This window comes from Fistularia commersonii, chromosome 24 (assembly GCF_037954325.1).
Source record: "Fistularia commersonii isolate RoL2024-O1a breed Wild chromosome 24, RoL_Fcom_v1.0, whole genome shotgun sequence".
NCBI classification, from domain to species: Eukaryota; Metazoa; Chordata; class Actinopteri; order Syngnathiformes; family Fistulariidae; genus Fistularia; species Fistularia commersonii.
In genome coordinates this window covers 1,719,523-1,741,408 of record NC_141307.1, presented here as the reverse complement: position 1 = coordinate 1,741,408, position 21,886 = coordinate 1,719,523, and the positions used below count along the sequence as shown (strand labels likewise).

At 43.3% G+C, this 21,886-nt stretch overlaps 1 protein-coding gene and 1 long non-coding RNA gene across 3 annotated transcripts; both read left to right on the top strand.

Annotated features, from left to right (window-relative positions):
• Positions 1-4,062: 4,062 nt before the first annotated feature.
• On the top strand, positions 4,063-10,034 carry LOC147219621 (C3a anaphylatoxin chemotactic receptor). Its single transcript, XM_086171482.1, has 3 exons — positions 4,063-4,210; positions 7,328-7,514; positions 7,768-10,034. The coding sequence occupies exons 2-3, from the start codon at positions 7,335-7,337 to the stop codon at positions 8,671-8,673; spliced, it is 1,086 nt and encodes a 361-aa protein (XP_086027608.1). The 5' UTR covers positions 4,063-4,210; positions 7,328-7,334; the 3' UTR covers positions 8,674-10,034.
• Positions 10,035-13,131: 3,097 nt separating this feature from the next.
• On the top strand, positions 13,132-14,350 carry LOC147219620 (uncharacterized). 2 transcript variants are annotated; one of them, XR_015108038.1, is made up of 3 exons: positions 13,132-13,172; positions 13,775-13,792; positions 13,973-14,350. It is a non-coding gene; the product is annotated as an uncharacterized LOC147219620 (long non-coding RNA). The 2 variants fall into 2 exon arrangements; XR_015108039.1 differs by lacking the exon at positions 13,132-13,172 and adding an exon at positions 13,323-13,628.
• Positions 14,351-21,886: the final 7,536 nt, after the last annotated feature.

Sequence of the window (21,886 nt, the reverse complement as noted above, 5' to 3'; positions counted from 1 at the left end):
GGATGTTTCATCACACACTCACACACACACACTCACACACACTCACAGCCACCATGACTGTACTCCTTATTATTGACATAATGGAGGTGAATGCTGGTAGTGCTGGCTTGTTGCTTCACCCCGAAATGATGTCACACGATGAAATAAGAAATGATTAAGCAGATCATTTAAACCGTTTTAGGAAAAAAACACGACTTCTTTGTTTTCCTTCTGAATGTCATTTATTTTTTGCGGAGTTTCTGTTAAAGTGATGTAGCCTTATCGAATTTTAATGTCAGTTATATACATTAGGATTGTTTTCTCAGGTGTAACATGGCTTGTACTCGTACTTTTCCCTTTGAAGTAGTACTTGTACTTGTCGTTCTCCCTTTGAAGTGGTCATGCTTGTTCTTGTGCATTTCCCTTTGAAGTAGTAGAACTTGTACTTGTACTTTTCCCTTTGAAGTAGATGTACTTGTACATGTTCTCCCTTTGTAGTAGTACTTGTATTTGTACTCATATTTCACCCTTTGGAGTAGTACTTGTACTTGCACTTGTAGTTCTCTCTTTGAACTTGTACTTCTACTTGTAGTTCTTCCTATGAAGTAGTACCTGTACTCGTAGTTCTTCTGGTCGAGTAGTACTTGTAACCGTAGTTCCCCCTTTGAAGTAGCAGTACTTGTATGTGTTCTCCCTTTGTAGTAGTACTTGTACTCATAGTTCACCCTTTGGACTAGTACTTTTACTTGTAGTTTTCCCTTTGAAGTTGTAGTGCTTGGACTAAACGTTCCCCCTTTGAAGTTGTACTTCTACTTGTAGTTCTTCCTATGAAGTAGTACCTGTACTGTACTGTAGTTCTTCTGGTCAAGTAGTACTTGTAACCGTAGTTCACCCTTTGATGTAGTACTCGCATTTGTAAAGTCTCCATTTGTAATTCCTTGTGTGTCCACTAGAGGGCAGACTAGCCATCATTTTCTGCATTTTTATTCCCGATAGCTGTTAAATATTTATTGCTTGCGTGAATCCACCCGATTCTAAGTTCTCATTGATGTTTCTGGACTTGAACGTCCTCATTTGTGGAGGTTCATTCCTCCTCCTTCGCTGCAGGACCACCAGGGATTCCTGCTCCACTCCCTCCACTCCAACCCCGAAGGGCATTTTCACACCAGCCTTTTTCTTCTCCTTTCAAGGTAGCGATTCCACTTGGAACCACAGCTCATCAACCATCTCGGTTTGTGAGCCTCCGGCGCCGGACGTTCATCTCCCACGCCGACGTCAAGCCGGTGCAGGCCCCCCCCACCATGAGAAGATCCCCTCGGGCCCAGGCAGGCCCGGACGGGTCGGCCTGCCGCTGCGTATCCTGTCGAGCGAACATACCAGAAGAGAAGATATTACTCGAAACATGATATTTATTTGATCACAGTCGGGAGTTTGACGGCCACAGGTGAGATGGGAGATCAAACATCTAGATCTGCTGACACCGAAGGAGCCGAGTCTCCTGAGGAAGACCCTTCTGGGACAGCAGGTACTTGCACTCGTCCACAATGTCCACATCTTCAGGAGGGTTTCCTGAAGTCCAGCACCATCTCCTTCGCGTTCGTTGCGGAATTTGATTGACAGGTGATGCATCCAGGTGAAGCTCCGCCTCTCGCCCGGAGGTCAGCCTGGGATTGGCTCACGGATGACAACAACATGCTGGGGAATGAATGAATAAAGATGATTTATTTCATTCATTCAGTCGCTATTAAATGGAAAAACTTCACAGTAAAGCGATGCTTTTTAATAATTACTATAAATTGTATAATTTGTCTATAAAATTCTTGTATGTACACGTCTGCATTGCGTCCTTATTTACATTATAAAAAAGATCAGCTTACAACAAAGAATAACTTTATTAACATTGTTTTTTTTAGTCTGTAACAGAAAATATTTGAGTGCATCAATTTGCCTAAAATGTAACAAAAAAATTAAACCATCAACATCTTTTGACCTTTTGATACTGGAAAATAAAATAAAAATCAAATCAATTGATTAAAAATAATAATTACTTCAAATTGATGAGCAGCTTCAGTCCAGCAAAAACAAACATGTTCCCTGGGGTCTCACACTGTTTGAGAAGCAGTGCATTCGACGTGTGTGTGTGTGTGTGTGTGTGTGTGTGTGTGTGTGTGTGTGTGTGTGTGTGTGTGTGTGTGTCACATCTCAGTTCTCTGAGTGTTGCTGCTCTCTTCTGGTGCAAAAGGGAATTCGGACAAGGATGAATCTGCCCCGGGAGTCGGAATCAGAAATGCTTTAATCGCCAAGTAATTTTACAACTGTGAGGAATTTGCTTTTGTTGACGTTGCGAAACAGACAAGATGTTTTCTTCTCCTCTGGGCTTTTCTCTTCAGGCGTCTCCACAGCGAATCCACCTTCTCCATCTAACCCGAATCTCTGGATCCTCCTCTCTCAACCATCTACCTTCATATCCTGTCTCACCAGGTCCATACATCTTCTCTCTGGTCTTCCTCTGGACCTCCTGCCTGGCAGCTCCACCTTCAGCAACCTTCTAACCAGATCTTCATCATGGTTTGGACATGAACAGAGGAGTGTTCATGTCCAAACCATCTCAGTCATCACTTTGTCTTAGTCATACATGTCCTGCACCCCCCGTGACAAATTCTTCTCCTTTGAGCTTTTCCCTTTGAGGGTCTCCACAGCCAATCCACCTTCTCCATCTCACCATTTTCTCTGGATCCTCCTCTCTCACACCTACATATCCTCCCTCACTATGTCCATAAATCTTCTCTTTGGTCTTCCTCTAGACCTCCAACTCCAGCATCCGTCTACCAATATATTCACTCCCTCCTCTGTCCATGACCCAACCATCTCAGTCTGGCTTCTCTGACCTTCTCACCAAAACATCTAACATGCCGTCCCTCTGATGGACTCATTCCTGATCCTGTCCATCTGGTCACTCCCAAAACGAAACTCATCTTCATCTCTGCGCCCTCCAGCTCTGCCTCCTGTCTTTTGGTCAAAGTTTCTGTTTCTAGTCCAAACAGCATTGCTGGTCTGTCTTGCAAACCTTTCCTTTCATTCTGGCTGAAAGACAAGATGTTACAGGAAATGTAGAAGTGTACCATCATCGCATTTGGCAGGTTCTTTAACTGCCTGAGGAAGATCATCCTTTCCTGAGCTGATGTCCAGCTCCTGCTTGAGGTCCAACTTGAAGTGTCCCTCAGGAGGACAGGGGAGGGTGAAGTCCACCACCATCTCCGCTGTCTTGAGAGCATTTACGACCGCACCATTTGGGTCAGCAGATGGTCCGTCTCCCATCTGTCGTACCGCTTGAGGAATCCCCTGGAACCGAGGAGGTGATGAATTTAGAAAGAAATAAAGCAGAAGTAGCGGTTTGAAGAGTTTGGCAATGCGTTTCAATCAAACCAAACAGGAACCAGAGGACAATTTCCCGATTCATCAACTACGCGAAGAAGTAGAAACCGGGGAAAATAAAATGCCAAAAAATATAAAAAAGATGGTTTCGATATGAGCAAACGCGCGACTCCTGATTCAACAATTCGCTAACGTGGCCTAGCCCGTTCCGCCGGCCGGCTTCCACGTGTCATTCGCCGTCTCCGCCACTAGGGGGCGCCAAAAACACCCTTTCCGGCCGAGGGACGTGAAGATGGAGAAGAAGGTGCTGAAAGATGGAGAATGCAGTGGTTTCATCTGAGGACGGAGGGCAGAAGGAGGACAGAGGTCAGAAACCAACCCTGTGAGCTTTCAGGCTAAGATCGAAAGCTGTGTCGCGTTTATGTTTTGGGAAAATATAAACAAGGAGCATAAATAAATCCACCAGTGGGATCAAGAACCTCCAGTGGTTTTGATGATAAACAGAGGTCATTGGCCCGATTTGGGGGAATTTTGTGCTTTCCAGATGTGTGTGTGTGTGTGTTCAAGAGTGTGTGTGTGTGTGTGTGTGTGTGTGTGTGTGTGTGGTGACATGACAGGACTGACAGAGATGGTGACATCAAGACTTATGAGAAAAAAAAAACAGAAGCGGCTCCGATTTAGTGTTAGACACTAGAAGGGAGCAAGAAAGAGGAAGTGTGTGTGTGTGTGTGTGTGTGTGTGTGTGTTGGCAGAATGGCAATGGCGCAATGACACTCCATTGAGGACCAGCTTCTTGTAAACACCGGAGCCCAGAGACCGGCGGCCGAAGTCAGCGCTGCAATAACTCGAGCGCCAGGTAGGAAACCATGATGATTGTAAAAATTAAAAAGAAGGCTGGCCTCTTTGACAAAGTAAATAGTATTTAAAATTTATTTTTATTCACTTCAGTTTACTTCAATTAATTTCTTACATGTTTTAATATCATTTTATTGTTATTATCTGTTATTGTTTGCTCAAATTAAATTATATTACATTAAATGAAATGAAATGAAATTAAATTTAATCATATTATATTATCTTATCCATCCATCTACCGGGGGATGGTGGAGCCTATTTTATTTTATTTTATTTTATTAATATTGCTTTGATGAGAATGTGGAAATAATATAATATAATATAATGAGATTAATAGAAGTATCAAGAAGGATTTCTCTCGTATTTTATTTTCATGTAATTAAATCTTCATCCTGATCCATTACAACTGTATTTCCGCAATTTTATGACTTTTATCACATTATATTAATATTATTGCCTTTATCCTTCTGCTGTTCTGGCTCCTTCCCTGAAAAAATTACAGTTTTGATGGTTTGTGTGTTTACTGGGTATAAAACAGGAACGTCCAAAGTCCGGCCTGCGGGCCAAAAGTAGCCCGTGTTCAAAATGTTATAAAATCAAAAATAAGATCCAGTTTGATCCGTTTGCATTTCTGATCTGAGTCTAAATTTGAAATCATGAAAAACACAGCATTTCTCTTTTTTGATAAAACAAGGATTCATATGGCCCTTAATCAATAATATCACTGATATTATTTGTTTGATCTGTTCAAATTGATAAAAGTTATGATCTGCTCTTGTCTTTTCTTGCCCAGGTGGTCGAATGCTTTACACAAAGACATGTTTTAACAGAACACTAATATAAAGTTTTTACCAAAATCATGCATTTCATATTTGAACACCACATAAAATGAGGAATAATCCTGTCTGGGGAAAAAAAACACACATCTAAATTCATTTGAAACATTAAATATTATTCACCGATAAAAGCTCACTTTGAATTCCTCAATTCCAAACGCTTGAACGGGAAAATGACACTAACATTATGAATCCGTGTGAATCATTTTATTATCAAAAAGGAGAAATGTAGTGTTTTTCATTTTAAATTTAGACTCAGATCAAAAATATGCCTGTTTTTAACCCAAAAATGACACAATTCACCCGTAAAATGATTCAAACAGGTCTTTTTTGAACATTCCTCAACTTCCCCAGTTTTTTTAGGAAGGTGTTTTGCAGGCATTGAATTAAAAGCGACTGAATATTTGCAAAAAACATTAAACTTTATGAGTTTGAACATTGAATATCTTGTCTTACGGGTGAATTCAACAGAATGTTGGTTGAAAATGACTTGGAAATCATCATATTCTGTTTTTATTTATGTTTTACACAACATCCAAACTTCATTGGAATTGGGCTTTGTAGCTAAAATAGAATAAAATAAAATTAAATTAAATTTGATTAAATTAAATTGAATAAACTATGACCCAAACTGTCTAAATATTTACAATAAATCATGTAAACATGAGCAAAAAAGAGGTTCATTGATGAGAAGAGGCATAATTATTTATCTCAGTATTTGGAACTTATTTACTATTTATTATTATTGTTTATTTATGTCAATGATTGTTTTTTTTTCTCTTGAAACTTTGTGGACAAATTTGAATGAAAATGAGCAGAAATAACCATAATAATCTTTCCAGTTGACGGAGGGTTCATTGCATCTGAGGATTACACACACACACACACACACACACACACACACACACACAGTGACTCACCTGGCGACTCGTCAATGTCTCACCAAAAATACACTTTTATTTTAATTTTATGTCCCAAGTTTATTCCTGCGCAGAACCTTTTGACCACAAACGTTTCCTCTTTTTCAAGTTTTCTTTTAATATAAGATAAGATAAGAACAACTTTATTAATCCCGAAGGAAATGGTTGTGCTAAAGTTACAGAAAATATAACAGTAATAAATAATAAAAAGAAAAAGGCAGAATTAGAAATAAAAATAAACAATAAACTATAAAGTGTCTCAGTGGAACTATAAAGTGTCTTAGTAAACAAGTGAGGTAAGGAGTGTGCAATAGTATGATAAAAGGAAAAATTGTAGTGTAGCTGTTATGAAATGAAATATTGCACAGTTCTGAATATTGCATATATTGCATATTTACCGTCATTTCCGGACCGAAGAAGACAAGTTTAACGGTTTCAGTGCGCAGGAGGAAGACCGAGATAGCAGGGATGGAAAATGGATGCGTCGTATTATCTATTATTCATCTTTTTCATCCGTCATGTTACAGGCGCTGCTCGGAAAAAAGAATTTCCAGTATTTATTTTTGGACGTTAAGATTAATTTATTGTCATGTGCACAGTAAGGAAACCTGCTTAACTATCTCATGTTAAAATGTAAACACCTTTGACTTATAGACAAGTGCGCCCGATATACGCACACATAGATTTACTTAGTTACTTAGTGCGGCTTATACTCAGGTGCGCCCAATAATCTGGAAAATGTGGTATATTTTTCTACCCTTTTACATGAAGTCAGTGACGTGCGCTGAGGTTGAAGGCTTGTGAGGCACTGACTTTATCAAAATCAGATTTGCAAGAATCGAAGTTGCAAGAAGAATCCCTGGAATCATGAGCGCCCCCTACCATGAGGCAGGGGAACTGCGTGCCTCACTTAGTGGCTCTTGGCGGTTGTTTTATGATCGCTCAGCAAGAAACTCGTAAAACACATAAAGCTGCTGACACATTTGAGATGTTGTCCATCCAGAAAAAGAGTTTAAACATTTCGATATCGACACAAAAAGAGACAGCAACCCGGTCTGAGTGCAAAGGACGCTAGCAGTCAGTTGAGGCTCAACAATCGTCCGCCTCACGGCACGTCTCTTCGCGGTATTTGAACAGTAAATCAGAAAATCCAGCCATTTTGAATAAAATGCAAAACTGGTGAAGTTCAATGAAAATACCTTTACAGTGCAAATCACTAATAGATATAACCATTGACTTTTTTTTTTTATTTAACAATTCTTATTCCCAAGCTTGGCAGGTGAGGCACGGGCTCTCCTGCCTCCGCTGTCTGCACCTCACCGCAATAAGTTCTGTTCAAATTCATTTTTTTCTGCGTTCCAGTAACACCATGCTTCCCAACTCCTCCCTGGAGCTCCTTCCCAAGCGGTCCTCCGACGGCGGTCGGGGGACGACGGTGGACGTCGAGGCCATCATGGAAAACATCACCATCATCTTCTACACGGTGACCATCGTGCTCGGAATCCCCGGGAACCTGGTGGTCATCTGGATGGCGAGTTTCAAGCTAAAGGTTAAGACGGATATTTTTTTTTTGTTATTTCCATTTCGGAAACGCGGTTCACGGAAGGCAAACGGGGTTTCGGCTTCGATACGAATCTAGAAAATAAATAAATGGATGAATGGCAAATATTTGAGGAACCCCCTCAGAAAAATGAAGCATCGGCGCTAATGAAGCATTAGCATATGCGTTAGCTCCCTCCCGTTCCTGCCTGGTTTCTCTCCAATATCAATTTTTTTTGGTGCTTTTGTTTCTTTTCCTTCAGCCAAACGTCACCAACGTCTGGCTGGTCAACTTGGCCATCGCCGACCTGGTCTTCTGCTTCTCGCGCATCTCCTCCGTCATCAAGAAGATCTTCTTCGACTACTGGCCCTTCGGTTCGCTCCTCTGCAAGCTGAACGGCTTCTTCAAGTACGCCAACATGTTCTGCTCTGTTTTCCTGCTGGCGGTGATCAGCCTGGACCGGGCGCTTTGCGTTTGGCTGCCGATGTTCGCGAAGCGCCGGCGAACCCTCTGGGGCGCCAGGCTAGTAGCCACTTGCGTCTGGGCGGTTGCCATCGCCTTCAGCTCTCCGTATTTCTTCTACCGCCACATCATCGAAGGGAAGCGCAACGAGAGCAAGTGCTCGATGGAGATAAAGGATTCCGGGGAGGGCGTCAACCCGGTCAAACTGGCCCTTTACTCCATCCGCTTCCTGTGCGGCTTCCTCCTACCCTTCCTGGTCATCCTGGTCTGCTACATCTGCGCCGGGGTCGGGATCCGCCGCACCCGACTGTCCAAGAAGTCCCGCCCCCTTCGGATATTAGCCTGCCTGGTGGTCGCCTTCTTCCTGTGCTGGGGGCCGTACCACTGCCTCCTGCTGGTGAAGATGGTGGACAGAAAGAACGCCGTGCTGAAGATGTGGCAGCCGGTAGCCAAAGGCGTGGCTTACTTCAACAGCTGCGTCAATCCCTTGCTCTACTTCTGCTTGGGGATGAACGCCAGCCGGAGGTTCAGGAAGAGCCTGTCGGGGGTCTACAGGGCGGCGTTGGCGGACGACGGGGACGAGCAGGGCGCCAAGGGGAAGGATCGCTCCACCGACAGCAGCACCGGGTCGAAGTGCAGCAGCGTGGCGGGGACCATCGTCGGGATGGAAAGGAACCGGGCGCTGGAGAACATCGCCGATGTTTAAATGCCGATTACATCAGGACGCCACTGTAGCCTGATGTGCACCTTCTCAGATAATAAGACGTTGGGGTTCCAGCCGACAAGAAGTTCCCACCGGCACCTCCTCCGGGCTGAGCTTCTAACGTGACCCCGAACAATATTTTTTCCCTTCAACCCGGTTTCCTCCGTGGGCAGGGGTCGGTTTGAAGATGCCGACACCTTCCGAGTTTGTTTTCGTCAGCGCGTTACACGTTGACGTAAGGCTAAACCCGGCTGTGAAAGCGATCGATCGATCAATCGTCGCGGCTTTTTATCGTCGTTTCCGCGCCGGAGAGACATCTCACGGTGTCGGGATTGCTAAGCTAACCATATCGTGACCTTCATGTGTCAGCGTGCTCGTTGCAAAGCCATGACTTCTGCTCTCTGGAGGTGACATTTGTTTGTAAATATCAGATAAAAGTTGTGAAAGTTCTCCTGCGTTGCGCTTCTGTAACAGCCACAGCCATCTTTGCATAAACATTAGCAGCATTTCAAGCTACTTTTAGCTCCGTTTGTTAGTATTTAGAGTTTTTGAGCTTCGCTGTGCCGGGCGAGGAGGAGTTCGGGTGAATGTTCTTCGTCCCCTCTTACGGATTACGGTATAAACAGTCAGATGTTTATTCCTTCGCTAAAGTTTTCCAGGCTTGGGAGACTCGTGTTTTTGTTATAAAAAAAAAAAGTGGAACTGTGTTAAGTGTGAATGGACAGGAAGAGGGTCAGACAGAAGTGGAAGTGGATGCCAGCAATAACTCAAAGGTCACGGCGAAGGCTACGTGACTCCATCCGTGTCAGTAAACTTTCCTCGCCATAATCCTGAAACCCGGACGGCGCTCTGGCTTTTTCACGGTCCACCTCCAAAACCAACACCAAGCAGACGTGGAGCAATAAAGCGGACGCTAGCTGATTAGCAACTAGCTAAGCACCACCAGGTACCCGCTGGCATGTGCACATTACTTTTTAGCTCCATGGTGCTAGAAGAGTGCTCTGCAGGTTCACCATGGGGTGAACACTGGGGTTTCTGCATGTGATTGACAGCTGAGCCTTTGATTGACAGCTGAGCCTGTGATTGACAGCTGAGCCTGTGATTGACAGCTGAGCCTGTGATTGACAGCTGAGCCTGTGATTGACAGGTGAGCCTTTGATTGACAGCTGAGCCTGTGATTGACAGCAGAGCCTGTGATTGACAGCTGAGCCTGTGATTGACAGGTGAATTTAAAAACTTAAAAACACGATGTCATCTGCAAACATAATACTATTATACAATGTATAACTTAATATTACACATATGCAAAATCGAAATTCAATTAAAAAAACACATTCATCTCTCAAATAAAGATTAAATAAAAATTGTGTGCCTCTTTTTATTTGCAGCCTTCTGAATTACATTTTAACACTAACATTTGTCCGCAGGCGAATAATAAATGTAAAAAAATAAAAAATGAAAATAACAATCAACCCATTAACTAATCAGAATATTCTTGAACGGTTGTGAAACCGTTCAAGTTTGTGTCTCGGAGCAGCAGGAAAAAATGCATAAAGAAAACGATGTGAAACCAAACCGCTTTTCATCTCTTCTACTTTGCGTCCAGATCCTTGTTCTTGTCTCGGTTTCTGTTTTCGCAGCGTCGTCTAATATTGTACCAGCAGAGCATTCTGAGATTTTTATTATCTGCATTGAATGCCGCTCAGCTCTAATAGTGATTCGGTTCGGCACCCATCTTTTACATCAGTGTTTCCCAACCTTTTTTGAGTAAAATCACACAGCACACCACCAAATATATATGTCAAAAACATTTTTTAACGAATAAGAATGAAACCGTAGTCTCAATTTACTGAGTGTGAAATCTAATATATCTAATATTTGTGGATTTGTTAAGTTGCAATGCAAATTTCCCACTGATGTGCAACTTTTCCAGAACACTTTTTTCCAGAATATCCAAAGACATGTCATCAATATGTCTGAAAATGGTATTATTTGAGAGAACTGGCTATTTCTTCATCATCGCCAGAGCCGAGCTTTTCTTCTCCAATGATTTTTCCGGCAGGTCGTATTAATGTTTTGCTGTTTGGATTCAGAGACGAGCAACTTTATAGCAGCTTTCACTGCTTTCTCACTCGTCTTGCTAGTTTCCAACAACGCTGCCTGTTTGTTTACGCAGATATAAGTACTTTTTATTTTAAAAATGTATCACGCAAAGCGTCACTAATCACTCTGACACACAGACGCACAGGTTCATTCACTACTCGTTGCCATGGAATGGACACGCTGCCCACATAGACATAGGAAGACACATTATTTGCGTTGGATAAATAATTTTCGGACCAATCGGGTGAAAGTGGGCATTTTTCCACGCCACACCTGATGATCTCTGGTTGGGAAACCCTTGTTAACGGGATGACCGATCGGACGAACGGTTCACTTCCACGGAACGGAGCGGATTCGTTCGAATGTATCGACGAGTGACCGATTCGGTCGTAAAACCGGCGTTCGTCCTTACATGACTTACGTGTTCAGAGGGTTCATTTTTCGATCTACAGGAAGTCACAGCAGGAAGTGGCAAAGGCGCAAATAATTTTTCAGATCGTGGGACAGAAATCATCCGACATCCGGACCCGTTTTTCAAAGAGTCGAATTCCGACTGAAGACGAGCCAGAGATGCACAATTTTTGGGGTCTCATGGGGGCAGTTTTGAAAAAAAAAAGAAAAATAAAGTCCAAATGCCGAAATGTTGTCTTTTAGGCTTCCGGACAAACCGGGCTGCGTCCGACCGGACAATGAACTCATGTTGCCACGGCGACACTGTGTGTTTCAAGGTGGTCCAGATGCGCTTTAACGTGGCAGTTTATTGAGCGGTCGTAAAAGCGGTTAGCGCAGGGGTTGCCAAGGTAGCGCTAGCGTTTCAGTAACTCAGTGAAATGACCGGCAGCGTTTTGAAAGGGGAAGGAAATTAAGGAGAGAAGAGACGGAGCTCAAGGCCTCTAGATTTGTTGGTAGAAGAATCACAGAAACTCTTTCACGGGTCGAGTTCATGCAGTTGAGTTCCTCTTCCAACGAAAGGGAACTTCTTTATCGAGTTTCACCCTGAGCCCCCCCAGAAAAAGAAAGAGAAAACTGAAAAAGAGTTCTGCTTCCAGCTCGGACACAAGAAGTGAAACTTCAAGTGTTTTTTTTGTTTGTTTTTTTGTCTTTGGATTTTTTTTTGTTGCAGTTACACGCTGTGGCCTCTAGGGGGCGCCACAGCAAAAAAAAACACTGGAAAACGCACGCAAAGCACCACATAAAACCAGCGTCTGCACAGAAACCGTGCAAAAGTCCAGCTTTGTAAGCAGGTTTATCCGTCACGTTGTGATATTTGATCGTGATATCATCTGTCAGAGGCTGACGCACAAACACACACTCTGGAAATTCAATCACAAGGAAGCCACATGTTTTCTCTGAGATCTGCATGAAAGTGTTTGCGTAAACCGCTTTTTAACCTTAAAGGGAAGAGATAAGCAGACAGTGTGGTTGTGGACAAACGCGATCAAATCCATTTTCTTCCTCAATGTTTTGGCTTCGCAGTTCCTGTGAGAAACTAGATTTCACTGCAGCGCGACAAACCGTGTTGCGTTTAAGTTTGCAGCTTCTTTGCTTTCCATGTTTCGGAAGGAATACGCAAGTTCGCCTTGTTTGAGTCGTCTTTAATTTTCTTTTTCTTATACAATACAGCGTGAGAGGAAACTCCCGCCAGCACAGCTGTAGAAAAAAAACTGACGTAAAAACTAGAGTCGAATTAGCCGAACGGTCGCAAAAACCAAAACGAGTCCCAAACCTTGTTATAAAGTGTCAGACATTTCCTGAGTGCAAATACGACATGTCTTCATGTGTAAACTAAAACGTAAACTCAAATAAAACTAATGAGAAAATTTCATTTTCCGGAAAATCAATACGATTCCTGACAGAACATGATTTTGATCGATAACTTATTAGAAGTTCAGTCGCAGAGGCTGAAAAAGAAAGTGGTTTCTGTTCCGGCTTCTGCATTTTAAGATTTCCTGATTTCGAATTCACAAATTGTGACACACATTCAATAAAAAGAAGGAATGGAAACATTTACTTTCAAGTATTTAATGCAGCAAAATATTTGTGGAAACAGTTTTACAACCTATATTTGCAGAGCAAATATACTTTTAAACTTTGATCAGTAAGTTACAATATGACTTCGGAACAACAAGTAGTCGAGAAACTGGACATAAATCGTATTTGTCTTGAAATCGCCTCATAAAGTGGATAAAAACAACTGCGTCGTTTTTCTACTTCCGCTTCCAGGCGCAGCATTTGAGTTTGCCTGGTGATCCGTGACGTCATCAGCCAATCTGAATTCTCATTGGCTCAGACGGTGGTTTATTCCACCCTCCTCCCATCCGACCCTTCATTTAGGACCTGATCTTCCACCTGGAAGCTCAAACAATCCGTGAACGTCTGAAGGTTCTGCAGACCTGAAGGTGCGACCGGTAACAATTAATGTCTTTTTTTTTACTTGTGTTTGTCATGGGAACGTCCAGCGTGACGGCTGGTAAGAGCTTTTTCTAAGATTTATATTGTTTGGGCTTCAAGATCCCTCCAAAGCAAAGGAGAAAGCAGAACTAGATGTGAAAAGATCCAGGAAATCCACGATTTCCACTTTTGCCTGTTCAAATTTTCCACCTGGAAATAATCCTTCACTTTGAGATTAATTTGCAGCATTTCTGTCTGAACATTGGACTGCTTTTCTGATAAATTCAAACTTTCGTAGCGTCTCCGTCAGAAAAAACACCCGGTCGATGCTGAAACGTCCATTTAATCATTTAATTGGACACTCAAACCTGCCGTCAATTCCAGCCACCCCATAATCGCACAGGAAACCAGCATCGACATAAACACCAATGTGACTCGCAAGAGTTTTGTCAAGAAGTCGTCTGGTGAGAGACCTCCACACACAGATGTTTGACTTTGACTCGCTGCTTCTTCACTGCAAACATCTCTGTCCCAGTGTGAGGCTCTGAGACACATTGTCTGCAAACTATTCTGGCAAAGCTGAATTATTTCTCTTCTCTTTGTATTTCAGCCAAAGCTCCTCCGTCTCGTAAGTAAAAGCCGTTTTCGATTCTCTGAATCAGCAGGATGGAGTTGCTCCTCAGTCTTCGTCCCTGGTGGAGCATGTTCACCTGAACCTCTGTGAAACCACCAAAGAAGTGTTTCCTGCTGACACTTGGTGGTAGTTTGGATCAGGACCGGTGATAATTGTGTGTTTTTGACCTTCCAGGGTTTACAGCTTCTTCCTGTTCTTTCATGGCCTGTCGAAGCAGATCCATCCACACACACGCTGGTGATGTTTGGAGAACCATCTGAGGTGTAAAGACACACACCTTAGCAGCCTCTGCTGGACGACGACGGATAAACGTGTCTTTTCGGGCGATCGGAGAGTTTCTTCGTTGGACGTTCTTGACTTTTTCAACACCGAATCCTCAAGGTTTCCGTTTGAAAACCTGCCCATCACTTCTTTTAAGAAGACAATTCATTTTTCATTGTATTCTTATTCTTCCCCCTTTCTACTATTATCTATTACTGTTATGTTTTTTTTATTTGAAACTCTGGCACAACAATTTCCTTCGGGATAAATAAAGTTCTCATTTTACCTGCACCAACATGTCCATTGAGTTCTGCACCAAGTTCCACCATCTCCTCTCTGCAGCACATCATTCAACTTGAAACAAAATGCTTTTTTTAAAAATAAACCCCTGCATTTTTAATCCATCCAGAGATGTTTCCATCAGGAGGAACCTCGTTGGCCTGCCGACACTGACGTGACCTCGCTTCGGGTCAGAGGTCAACCTGGAACCGGAGTGTTTGGTTTTGGTTTGAACTCAACCGGCGCTGAATGAAGCTCAACAGCCGGCAAACAAATGATCTGCTCTTTCCATCGAGGTCTTTGGTTGTTTGATAAGTTCTTGTTATTGCAGAAAGAAGAAAAACGGATTTTCAGGGAACTAGAATTTGCATATATTTGGTCAGAAAACGCGACCTGCTAATATCAGTTTACTGTCAGCAATGTCTTTCCAATGTCAGAAAGAAGCGAGTCGCAAGTAAGACGCATTGATTTGAAGTCGTCTGTTTAATGGTTTCATCCGGTAACATTTATATAACTGGGATTTTCAAAGACAACATTTTATTTTTGCACAGGTGAGGACAAGTATCTAAAAGCGGTGCTGCGAAATGTTGAACCCGTCGATCTCTGAGCGGGTCGAGGTGCCGTCGTATGAAATTGTATCCACAGGCCCCTTTTTTTGGACCAAAAATGTAAATAAGTGAATAAGCTTTTAATCTGCTTCCCAGCCTGGAGGACCAGGATCCGAGTCCAAGACCTGGATAGACATAGATGTGTGCCATCATTTGTAAAATGTCTGATTCTGTCAAATAAAGCCAGAACGTACATAAGCATCAATCACCAGTCTGGACAAGTTATTGACAAGCAAACACTCGACTCTTCTACAACCAAGACTTTCTAATCATGAGGGGTGGACTGGTGTTCTGTCAAGTTGATCTTCTCCTTCTGATGAATTCATAGAGAGATGTATGTGTACATCTGGATATACTAGTCATTGTCCACATTGGGAAGAAAGTTGCATTTCCAGACCGACGAAATAAAGCATCCATGTGCAAAACCAGTGTGCCTGGGCCTGTGTGGTTCAAAACCTAAGGGCCTCGCCCCATTTTTTATCTAAGTGTTTTTCGCCAAGTGTAAGGTTGTATACAGGCAACCTGGATTATCTGTATCTGACTGGATGGCTCAGTGCCTTAAACCGCTGATGCTGTGTTTGTATGCTGCTGGTTCAAGTCCAGTATCAGGGTGCATCCATATTGGTTCCTACTTTGATGAAAGAGCCAAATGAATCTAAGTACATTTTTTTTTTCCCCCCCCCCTTCTAAGTGCTTTTCTCTAAGAGTAGGGTTGTATACGTGAAACCCGAAAACATGACACCAACTGGTTAGCTCAGTGCCATAAGCTGCTGACACTGCATGTGGAAACTGCTGGTTCGAGTCCAGCGCCGGTCAATATTGCCTACATCAAGTCTCTCTTTGCCAAATGTATCTAAGTACAATTTTTTTTCCTAAGTGCTTTTTCCCTCTAAGTGTGACGTTATATAGGAGAAACCCGGATTTCCCTCTGTGACTGGTTAGCGCAGTGCCATAAGCCACTGACGCTGTATGTGATACCGCTGGTTCAAGTCCAGTACCAGTCACACAGCCACATCGGGTACCCGCCCGGTGGAAGGCCGACAACAGCCAGGTCGGGTCCCAACCCCGATACAAGGCCGACGTGGGGGAGTCAGGCGAAGCAAGGAGGAGGGCGGGAGGCAGACAGGCCGAGATAGGGAGGAGGGGGGGCCCCACTAACCAGGGCCCCCCGGGGGGACTTTGGGGGTAGAGAGAGGGGGGCAGGCAGACGAGCACCGTAGAAACAGCCCTGCTAGAGAAATTTCTAAATTTTACTTTTTGGAAAATTACACATAGGGGGCCCACACACACTCTTGGAGGGGATACATACTTTATTCATTTTTGTAAAGCTAGCCACAGTGCACATCACTCTTACATGCACAACTTCTGGCCTCACCACACCTGCAACAAGCACAAACAACAATTAGAGATGCACTCTCAAACAATACTTTCATTTCAACACATACAAAGAAAACCTCCTCAACTACACAACAATTCATCTTAAATATCAGCAATTAACATTGTGCTTAACACTAAATAACATTATACAAAATTAACAACAACAATTCAAGACATCACTTACCATTATATTTACAAACACTTGGGATGTACATTTCTCCACTCTCAGGACAATCTGAAAAACACAGATTCTCGTCACACTTTGCAAAACAAATACAATGACGTTCCATCAAGCCTTCTTTTACCTTCAACCTTGTTTCTGGATGCTAATTCACAGTCTGCATTGAAACCCAACAGTCACCTCAGTGGCCAGACATCTTTAGTGACAATTTACATATTTGACTATTTGTGAATGTCCACATTGAGTCTACTTTTGGTATATCAAGACAATTTTTAGTTTGCCCTTCAAACAGGAGCGTCCTGAGGAATACGTGCAATCCAGCAAGCTGTTTTAAAGACAGAACTACTTCTCTATTTACAGAGACTACAAAGATATATACTATATACATGGACTTGAACCAGTGCCCTTCTGTTTCAGAAGATCAGCCTGCTGATGCCTGATCTGGTAAATATAAATCTACATAAGCATTTGCAATATGAAGCAAATGCACTGGGATCCTTCCTGCCAAGCTGATTTGAAGTATATATATATATATATCTATGCAGGAGCAGAACCTGCTTTGAGACAGATTTTACATCCTGTGTCCAACAGCTATATAGTGAATAGATTCACATAAAGACCAGCTAGTAGACGACGTTCCAAGAAACCACAAGCATGTCAGAGAACATTTCAATCTGCAAAATAGTTACTCACTGAACCTCAGGTGAACTCTTAGACAAGATGTCTACCTCCGCGCTTAAGTCATTTTATTCACTAAAGCTTATGCTGGACACCAAACCTACCCACCACATCTTCCATTACAGAATTAAGCCTGACTTTCACCTCCAAAACATTCCTCAAGGCATCACCAAGTCACTTCCTGTCAGTACAACTGACTCTGCCAAGTCTTTAGCTTTGCACCTGCTCATCCACCTTTCCTCTTATGGCACAAGTTTATTCTGATGCAACTTGTGCATTCATTAATGGCATTTATCAGGTCCGTCTAGGCCAGGGAGACCAAACAAGAGGAACCAAAGTATCCAGACACAAGTTATAGGAAAGGGTATTTATTCAAAATTGCAAAAAATGGTACAAAGTGGAAAGTCCTCGGCTCCTATGCAGTTTGTGGCTTGACAACCGCTGCCTCCTCCAAAAGCAATTCCCAGTTCAGAGACGGTGCAGCTCCCAGAGGGTATCTGGCGTCGCCCAGGACCAATAGGGGACGGCAACTGGTTACCATTTACTAAATGCTCTCAGCTGCTCAGAACTACCTGCAACATACAGAGGGAAGCAGAGCCACAGATGAACAGACAGTGAAACCAACATACACTGCAAAGAGTTACAACACTAAAGCACTTCCATAGGTTAACAGACACCACTTTAACAAGCAGACAAGCGCTGTGCAAAGGAAGTTGTATCTCAAATCTCATGCTAATACAGCCGTTCCACAGTAATGACCAATAAAAAGTCCAAGAACAGCCAAACACCATTTTGGTTTTCTAAGCTCCTCTGGCAACATCAGCTCTCATGTTGGCAAGTTCTAAGTGCACCAACTGTCAAATGCTACAAATGTTATCTTGTCACTTTAACAAACACCTACACCTCTGGTACCACCTCCTAGGCAGTATTGCCTGTTTTCCCACAGCCTGATTCTGAGCCCTGTTGCAGTTCATGCAGAATACTAAGACTGCATCTTGTCACTCAGGACAGTTTGCAATAGCAATGTCCAAATGTCTCAGGGCCACTTGTGTCACTCTACCCTCTCAAAATGAACGGTTTCTCCACCTCACATACATTGAAAGGAGAATCATGCAAACATACCGACTGACATCCAGAGGTGGTGATCCAAACGAAAGCCAAGCATTGCGTTCCGTACAGACGAGCCTGAGGAGTCTCTTGTGAAGGCACGGGGTCACGATCGCCCATCAGAGGAGACGAATCAACAACACCTACTTGGACAGAAATAAGAAAAAAAAAGCAAAACAGTCTTTGTTCCTCCAAAGATCCAAAAATGGGCAGTAAATAAAAGTTAAATTGAAGCACAACCTCTGGTTCCTTCTTACCTTCCAACACTAAGATGAAGCGCAGCAACTCAACATGTGCAAGACACCTCTTGCAATTCCACAGCCGAAAGCGACCATCCAGCACTCAGCAGGTTCTCCTCAGAGCCTCGGCATCTCCTGGAAATGACGTCGCGGCCGGTATAAAAAGGCCGCCATCCTGGCACGGACCAATAGGAGGCCGCGACCAATTAGCATTTACTAAACACTTTCACCTGCTGCGAATTTCCTACAACACATAAGATCGGAGCAACTTTATTCCTTTATTCCTTTATAACTTTTACACTGGTGTGAAAAAAGGAATTTCCCCTCTGGAGATGAATACAGTGGATCAGATCTTACTCCATGTTGCAGGTGATGTGCAGCAGGTGAAAGCGTTTAGTAAATGCGGCCTCCTATTGGTCCCTGCCAGGACGCTGGGCTTTTTATACTGGCGTCATTTTGGGCGACGCCTGATCTCTGTGGAGAGCCAGCTGAGAGGTTGAGGTTCACTGGGAAATTACTGCCTTTTTTCTTTTTTTGTGTGTGATGAAAAACTACTTTTTGTTTTGTCTTTCAGAGCTGATGCATTTGTTTGGAGTGTTTTTGTGTCCTGTGGTCTCTGGTGAGTGTTTGTTCCTCATTTTTTATTTGGAATTGGGCTGATTGAAGCAAAGCCAGGGAGAAGATTCAGATGATATTTGAGGTTTATTTTTGTGTCCGAAGGTAAGAAGAGACCAGAGTGTGTGGTTGCTGTGTTTGCTTCCTCATTGGGTAAGTTGGCACTTACACTTTTTTTTTTTTTTTTATTAAATGAAAATGTGCTTAAATATGTTTCTGACCTCTGGTGATCTTTGTACCTGTGCTCATCTGTTTAGGCTCATGGAGACCGTTTGCGACCAGTTCTTCATGGGAAGAGAACTGGGGTTCCCCTGAAGGAGGACTTGAGGTGAAAGTAGAAACTGCAGATGTGATGCTCAGTGTTAGTGGCTCTGCCTCAGAGCTGCAGGAGTTACATGTCAGGTTACGGCCGTGGTTAAATCAATGCATTTAATTCTAAAGTGTTCTTTCAGACGCCGTCCATAAATGTTGTGTTTGGTCTTGTAGGCGTCCTGACAAGGATCCTGAGCCCCAGAAGAAGCCTGTCCAACACCAGCAAGGTAGTGTGTGTGTGTGTGTGTGTGTGTGTGTGTGTGCGCGCACGCAATAAGTTTACTTTTGTGTAAAGTTAGCAAAATGTTTGAGGTGTCTTTACCTGTTGCAATTTTGAATGCTTGTAGTTTTCCTGCTGTGAAAATAAAGTGTACTTGTACACCCTGATATCAGTGTCACTTTATTTTTTAAAATCCTTTTTAGTTTATCCTTTTCCTGTTAAACATTTTTCTACGTTTGACTCCGAGTCTGATGCAGTGACTCTTTAGTGCAAAGATAATCTTCAGTATTTCTTTGAAATCTTGCGCTTGGAAATCCTTCACTTTGAGATTGACTTGCAGTATTTCTGTTGGCATTTTGGACTGTTTATGATTAATTCAAACTATTAAGAATAATTCAATCATTCACTGGTCAGAAATGACCAGGATGTGTTGCATGTTTTTAAGCTGCACACTCAGTGCACCGCAAATGAATTAGATATGGAGCCTTTTGTCTGTAACTCTGCCCGGCGTCCAGCCAATCATACGATGCAATTACGCATCGAATCACGGCATTGACAGTACTTGCTCTGCCCGTACACGCGAGAGAACAGTAAAAGTGTGGCAGAGTTAATTGGATGCTAACGCCTTATCAGGGCGTCCCCTCAAAGTAAAAGCAATGCGGTTCTTGAACGTCTGCTCTGCAAAACATGCAGCGAAGCCAAAGTAGGAAGTGACTTTTCCAGTGGAAAATATGGATGAATTGGAAGCCATGATGGCTGTTGCTCTGGTGGCCGTCGGATACGTCCTCTATGGAGGAGTCTGGGGAGTGACCTCCACAGATGTTTGACTTTGACCTGCTGTTTCGCCACAGCAGAGGGCTGAAGCGGAAGTTAGCGACGGAAGCTTCGAGTGCTAGTTCAGGGAAACTAAATTTAAAATGCGTAGATGTGATGCCAAAGAACACGAGTCGGTATAGTTCATCCTCTTGGTGTTTAATGACACTAATTCTGTCAAATAAATCCAGAACACACATAAGCATCAATCACAAGTCGGACAGTTTATTGACACACAACTCTTCAGGACTGGTTCTGTCAAGTTGATCTTTTCCTTTCCATGAATTCAGAGATTTCTGGATATACAAGTCAGTGTCCACATGGTGGAGAAGGTTCCGTTCCCAGACCGACAAAATACGGTTGCCGGTATGTTTTTATACGTGCACACGTATGTGTGTGGAGAAATGACATTTGGTGATTTTTTTTTTTCTCCCTCCTAAGTGTTTTGTATAAAGTTTGCAAAATGTTTTCGTGATGCTAAAGTAAAATAAAGTATCCATGTGGTTCAAAACCTAAGTGCCTGTCCAATTGTTTTTCTAAGTATAAGGTTAGACACATGCAACCTGGATTTCTGCACCTGACCAGACAGCTCAGTGCCTCAAGCCACTGACATTTGGTGATTTCTGAATCAAGTGTTTTCTGAATCAAAACCTAAGTCATTTTGCCTATTCTCTTTCTAAGTGCTTTTCTTTAAGTGTAGGGTTGTATACGTGCAACCCGGAATGAATCCCCTGACCGGTTAGCTCAGTGCAATAAGCTGCCGACGCTGCAAGTGGATACTGCTGGTTCGAGTCCAGTGCCGGCCAACAACCTTGTTGGGTCCTAAACCCCGATGAGAAGCTAATCCAGTCCAGCATCTCATTTGGGTGGAGCTCACAGATGTAGTGGGTTCAGGTCTGGCTTTGCCAAATGTATCTAAGTACAATTTTTTTTTTTCTAAGTGCTTTTTCCCTCTAAGTGTGACGTTATATAGGAGAAACCCGGATTTAGTCTGTGTGACTGGTTAGCGCAGTGCCATAAGCCACTGTCGCTGTATGTGGATACGCTGGTTCAAGTCCAGTACCAGTTTACAACAGCCCCGTCGGGTACCCGCCCGACGCAAGGCCGAACGCCAGGTCGGGTCCCAACCCCGATACAAGGCCGACGCGGGGGAGTGACAGGCAAAGCAAGGAGCAGGGCGAGAGGCAGACAGGCCGAGAGACAGGGAGGAGGGGGCCCCACTAACCACGGCCCCCCGGGGGGACTTCGGGAGGAGAGAGAGGGAGGGATGGAAGGATGCACCGTAGAACGCGCCCTGCTCGAGAAATTTCAAAAAAAACGGCTGTGGCACTTAGGTTTTTTTTTCCACATAGGGGCCCCAGAGACACATTTAGCAGGGAGGAAGATACTTTATTGAAT

Bases quoted from the DNA above. Each gene is read 5' to 3' on its own strand.
- LOC147219621 (XM_086171482.1), top strand. From the start codon at position 7,335: ATGCTTCCCAACTCCTCCCTGGAGCTCCTTCCCAAGCGGTCCTCCGAC. The intron at 7,515-7,767 runs GTTAAGACGGAT...CTTTTCCTTCAG, and splicing joins TGGCGAGTTTCAAGCTAAAG to CCAAACGTCACCAACGTCTG.